The sequence below is a fragment of the Rana temporaria genome, chromosome 1 (assembly GCF_905171775.1).
Source record: "Rana temporaria chromosome 1, aRanTem1.1, whole genome shotgun sequence".
Classification (NCBI taxonomy): domain Eukaryota; kingdom Metazoa; phylum Chordata; class Amphibia; order Anura; family Ranidae; genus Rana; species Rana temporaria.
Genome location: NC_053489.1, coordinates 79,695,882 through 79,702,112, shown reverse-complemented (window position 1 = coordinate 79,702,112; position 6,231 = coordinate 79,695,882). Strand labels below are relative to the sequence as shown.

General features: G+C 44.7%; 1 protein-coding gene across 5 annotated transcripts in view; it reads right to left on the bottom strand.

Moving 5' to 3' along the window:
- Positions 1–463: 463 nt before the first annotated feature.
- The window catches only part of GPBP1 (GC-rich promoter binding protein 1), a 54,299-nt gene continuing 48,531 nt past the window's right edge, over positions 464–6,231 (bottom strand). For all 5 annotated transcript variants that reach the window (XM_040339613.1, XM_040339625.1, XM_040339618.1 and 2 more), the window contains exons 9-10: positions 4,469–4,571; positions 464–1,209 (exon numbers count right to left, since the gene is read on the bottom strand). In XM_040339613.1, coding sequence (XP_040195547.1) covers positions 1,054–1,209; positions 4,469–4,571 — 259 coding nt within the window. In that variant the 3' untranslated portion in view covers positions 464–1,053. The remainder of the gene's footprint in view (positions 1,210–4,468; positions 4,572–6,231) is intronic.

The window sequence follows — 6,231 nt, the reverse complement described above, 5'->3', positions numbered from 1 at the left end:
AGCTTCAGGCGTTGAGCGTCGGGCGTTTTGCAGTGGAGATGTGAACCATCTCCATAGGGAATAATGTATTTGTTCCCCTCTAGCGTTTTTGAGCGTCACGCTTCAGGCGACAAAACGCTCAGGTGTGAATGCAGCCTTAAGGGTGAATGTTGACTGGCTGAATCACACGCAGCCTTCCTTTATTTCTCATGGACTGTAGATGTGACATTTTTCCAAGTGAAGGTTTCACTTTTTCTGCCATAATATATGTATAGTCCAACAGAACCTAAACCCTCTCACAAGAGTTATGTTAGGGGATGGAGCAAGGAACTGAAATTCAGACTTTTTGGTGTTAGATTTTCCATAAACTAAAAGAAGCCTTTGGGTGATGCAACCCGTCAACGCATTTTAAACGCTGTAGTAACAGTTTTGGGTGGATGACCTTCTTTATATAAAATTCAGGTATAGGTCAGAAGCCTGAAAATGTTATATCAAAATAGGTTTATTTTGAACAGAGTTTAGTCCATGTCACTTCACCAATGCCAGGCTCTACAGACACCCAAATAAAACCTTGATAGTGAAAACAATGAAAACAATGCATTTAAACTGTGGAACTGGAGGGAAAAAAAATTCTCAAGGCCTCAAAAAACAAAAACTGAATATTTTATCTAATAAACATGCTACATCATTTGTATGAAACTGCAGTGGAAGAAAGTATTGTCATTAAAGTGCTTCTTTTTTGTTTTGAAGAATTTAACAAAAACCTTGGCAAAATACTATACAATTGGCTTTCTTTCTTAAAGGGGGAGGTGGTTCCCTTTAATACACTGTCACATTGCCATTTAGTGAGAGGCTGCCAAGAAGAAGAGGAATCAATGTTGAGCCAATCTAAATCCTCAAACATCTACAGTGTCCATTACCAATATGCAGAGAGCGCGAGAGACACAAAGAACCAGCAAAACTACTTCCATGTAGAAGCGCACCGATAGGATGAGCTCTGAGCGACAGTAATTTTTATTTTGTGTTCACAATTATTTTCCAAAGAAAAATAGTTCATATTAGTCAGCCAGGTCCTCACAAGTCATCATCTGATGTGTCACTGCTGCTGGTCTCCGTGTCCTCGTTTTCATTGGTGGTTGTGAAAGTACTGTGTTTCCAGGGATCAAATTTAAATTCGAACGAAAATCCGTTTTTCAGGAGATTATTCTTCCTCAGACCATTCTTCTGTAGCTGTAGAAAGACAACAAGGAACTCTTAACAATTCAGTATTACCTTCTAGAATCTGAGATACTGTAAAAACAAATTTTGTAGTTTGCCCAGCAAGCTAAAAAAACGAAAATTCACAGCATGGCACCAATTTCCCAAGATGCACTGCTTGGGCCTAGTGGCCAATCTCCAGGCCCAAACACTGTAGCATGACCGAGAAAGTAACATCTTCTACCCTATGTAAAGCATTCACATCATCTGACACAGAGCTTACACAGGGTATTTTTCAGAGTGGCAGAGGAGCGCTGTGAAGGACGGTACAAGAGTCAAAAAGCAAGCTTTTACCACCTCCTGCCCGCCGTATAGACCAGGGGTCTCCAAACTTTTCAAACAAAGGGCTAGTTTATTGTTCTTCAGACTTTAGGAGGGCCGGATTGTGGTCAGCGGGGGCAGAAAAAGCCCCGGGCCCAGCATTGGTGAGAATAAATATGGCCTCATAGCTTGCGATCAGTAGGATAAAGAGTAGTGCCCCTATTAGTAGGAGTAATTGTATCTCATCATTGGTATCAGTAGAAGAAAAAGTGCCTCCTTGTGGGAAGAATAGTGCCTCATATCAGTGGAAGGAAAAAAGCCTTGAGGGCCGGATAAAGGCTGGCAAAGGGCCGCATGTGGCCCTCGGGCCACAGTTTGGAGACCCCTGGTATAGACAAATGACGACAGGCGGGATCCTCTTGTTCTGGGGTGACGTCATATAACGTAACCCAGTCTCACCGCAATCACGCACCAGCGGGGGCGCACTGCATCAATGCAGCCTCATTAGCGCACTTCAGTGAAAGAGAAAAGGTTACTTATTTACAACATTGTCTGACAAAACTGTTTTTTTAGCAAAACAATAATAAAAAAACAAAAAACAAACGGCAGTGATTAACCACTTAAGGGCCGGAAGCATTTGCCTCCTTAATGACCAGGCCATTTTTTGCAATACACCACTGCGTCGCTTTAACCGACAACCGGCTGTACCCAAACTATTTGGATGTCCTTTTTGTTCCCACAAATAGAGATTTCTTTTGGTGGCATTTGATCACCTCTGCAGTTATATTTTTTTGCGCTATAAACAAAAAAAACTATTTTGAAAAAAGCAACAAGGAGAAAAAAAATAAATAATATTTTTTACTCTTTGCTAGAATAAATATCCCCCTTCAAAAAAAACAATCTTCATCAGTTTAGGCCGATATGTATTCTTCTACATATTTTTGGTAAATAAAAATAGGCGTATATTGATTGGTTTGCGTAAAAGTTATAGCGTCTACAAAATAGGGGATTGACTCATGGAATTTTTATTATGAATTTTTTTTTTTACTAGTAATGGCAGTGATCAGCGATTTTTAGTGGGACAGCGACACTGATCAGACACTTTTGACACCATTTTGGAACCAGTGACATTTATACAGCGATCAGTGCTAAAAATAGCCATAGATTACTGTATAAATGTCACTGGCAGGCAAGGGGTTAACACTAGGGGGTGATCAAGGGGTTAAAGGTTCCCTAGGGAGGTGTTTCTTACTGTAGGGGGAGTGTACCGACTGGAGGAGGAGACAGATCGCTGTTCCTAATCACTAGGAACAGCAGATCCGTCTCTCCTCCCCTGACAGTACAGGGATCTATCTGTTTATATTGACAGATCCCCATTCTGTCTCTCTCAGGAGCGATCGCTGGTGGCCAAGTGCACGGACTCCGGGAGCACGTGCCCCCTAGAGGTCTTTAAGTGGAGACGTACAATGACAGTGATTCACCCAGGAGAGCCAACCTGCCGCAGTACAACTGGAGGGGCTGGTCTTTAAGTGGTTAAAAACCACCAAAAGAAAGCACTATTTGTAGGGAAAAAAAGCGATAAAAAAAAATTCATTTGAGTATAGCATTGCATGACCGCGCAATTGTTATTCAAAGCAGGACTGCTGAAAATTGGCCTGGGCAGAAAGGGGGTGAAAGTGCCGGGTAGGCAAGTGGTTAAAGAAACTCTGTCACAACATCTGGCAGAGTCTCTAAAAGTGGTTCTAAATGTAATTTTTTCTTTAAAAATAACAAGCATGTCATACTTGCCTACTCTGTCCAACAGTTTTGCAGAGCAGCCCTGACTTCCCATCTTCTTGGGTTCCCCGTTGAGTACCCCGATAACAAGTCGCTTGCTATGGGGGCACTCACGTAGGCCAACTCCCAAGCCTAGCTGTCTGCATCTTCTGACACACAGACAGCAGGACTCGGACCTGCCCCCTCTCCAATGGCTCCTGCTGCTGTCTCCGAATCAATGAGGAGGGAGGGAGGGAGAAAGACAGTCTCTCTGCTCTTGTACACATCACTGCATCAAGATCGGCTCAGGTAAGTAGGAGGGGTGGCTGGGGGGCACGGCATGCAGAAAGTTGTATACTTAAAGGCAGTGTTAATTTCGTTGACTAAAACATTTTAGTCGACTAAATGAATACCATTTTAGTAGACTAAAATATGACAAACAATTGAGATGACTATAATACGACCAAAACTAAAATGCCATTTTAGTCAAAAGACTAAGACTAAAACTACATTTAAATTTGACTTCAAAATTAACACTGGTCTGTAGTGCATGTTCATACCTCAATACCATCAATAACAACATATTCGATTTTTCACTCCAGCAGTATACAATGAGTTTGGAAATTGTAGAGAAATATTAACTAATGCATTACAATTTAAATACACCCAGTAGATTTTAGACGACAAAAATTAGTTTTGACTATAATGTACTGGACATTTTAGTCGACTAAAATCTGCCAAATGTGACACCGGAGGGGGGAGGGGAGACCGGAAAAGCATATGCTTCATTTTTGAGTGGAACTCCGCTTCAATACATAGAATGCTTTAGGGTTAAAAAAAAAAAAAAAAGCCTTCTGGCCTCAAGAACCAATTTTATGGATGCCGTTCACAAGGGTTAAATGCATGTTTTGTCTGCGGGGAGGGGGGCATAGTTCTCATAATCCTCCTTTCCACAGGCTCCATCCTACTTGCACAATTATTCCCCTGAAGCCGCTTCCCTTTGCTGCTCTGTTGGTTGCAAGCACTCTGGCATCACGTAAAATTCAGCACCAGCAATCTAGCAGTGTGAGGGCACTGAGGGGCCACTAACAACTAACAACAGAGCATGGAAGAGAGGAAAGCAATGGCTACAGGGGGGGGGGGGGTTCCCCCCCAGTGCTAGGATCAGCTTTAAATGTAACTTTTCCTGAGGTTTGGTTTAACACACAAACATTACCTGCTGACTTATGATCTGGAACTCCCTCAGCTCGTCTTCAGTTAGTGGTGCATAGATCTCATCGTTTTCACTGTCTTCCTGCCAGCCCATTTCCTTCAACAATCTGAAAGTCGCAAAGTGACAAAAAGGTTGCTTTGGGTTGTCCGATTATCGCAAACCTTTTCTATACCTTCTAACAGGGAATCCTTTAATAAATCTTCTAGAGCAGTGGTTCTTAACCTTCTAGTGCCGTGATCCCTTGATAACATTTCCCAAGTTGTGGGGACCCCTAACAGTAAAATAATTTTCCTATCGTGGGTTGTCTGCACCCAAGGTAAGTCAAGTAATTTGCGCCCCTAACCCATGGACATTTAGCAGTCCCTTCCACTCATACAGTATTAAAACCCCTTATAGTACATTTTAGGATGTACCACTCTTTCTCTTTGTTCTCCTTTCTTTCCCTTTTATCTCTCTCTATCCTAATTTCTTGCATGTTATCCCCATCCCTCTCTAGGCGTCTTTCTTGTTCTTTCTCTTATTCTTTCTCTCCCTTTTTCTTTGTTCCTCCCACTCTTTTCCTGTCCCTTCCATGTATTCTCCATTTGTATTCCTTCTTTTACACCCTGGCGGGGGAGTATGGGATCAGTGGCAGTGCTGGCAGGGGAGTTGGGATCAGTGGCAGTGCTGGCAGGGGAGTTGGGATCAGTGGCAGTGCTGGCAGGGGAGTTGGGATCAGTGGCAGTGCTGGCAGGGGAGTTGGGATCAGTGGCAGTGCTGGCAGGGGAGTTGGGATCAGTGGCAGTGCTGGCAGGGGAGTTGGGATCAGTGGCAGTGCTGGCAGGGGAGTTGGGATCAGTGGCAGTGCTGGCAGGGGAGTTGGGATCAGTGGCAGTGCTGGCAGGGGAGTTGGGATCAGTGGCAGTGCTGGCAGGGGAGTTGGGATCAGTGGCAGTGCTGGCAGGGGAGTTGGGATCAGTGGCAGTGCTGGCGGGGGAGTTGGGATCAGTGGCAGTGCTGGCAAGGGAGTTGGGATCAGTGGCAGTGCTGGCGGGGGAGTTGGGATCAGTGGCAGTGCTGGCGGGGAGTATGGGATCAGTGGCAGTGCTGGCGGGGAGTATGGGATCAGTGGCAGTGCTGGCGGGGAGTATGGGATCAGTGGCAGTGCTGGCGGGGAGTATGGGATCAGTGGCAGTGCTGGCAGGGAGTATGGGATCAGTGGCAGTGCTGGCAGGGAGTATGGGATCAGTGGCAGTGCTGGCAGGGAGTATGGGATCAGTGGCAGTGCTGGTGAGGAGTTGGGATCAGCCAACTTAGGTGCTCTTGATCAAGGTCATCTTCTAATCTGAGAACTGTAGTGGGGACTTTTAAAAGGCAACTCTAATCACAGGTAGTGTTACTCATTGTGTCTCTGACTTTGTGATTTCTCGTAGCAGTGACACTTATGCTGAAATCAGCAGATAGGGTCTCCTCCAGCTCCTCCAACTTCACATTCCTCACCAGTCAGCTGACCTCTAGTCCCTGCCCCCCAGCTATGCCGTGAGCTAAATAGGCAGCTGTAAAGAGGCTGAGTGGGGGGCCGCGGGCTTCAGGAACAGCCCAGGCTTTGGTGACCCCTGGCAAATCCTCATTTGACCCCCAAGGGGGTCCCGACCCCCAGGTTGAGAACAACTGTTCTAGAGAGAAAGGTTAGACCACATTCTTTAAAACATTTCTTTATCTTAGTTTGTCAACACTAATCTAAATGGCATCCAAATTATGAAGCATTTATATATTTTTAAACAAGA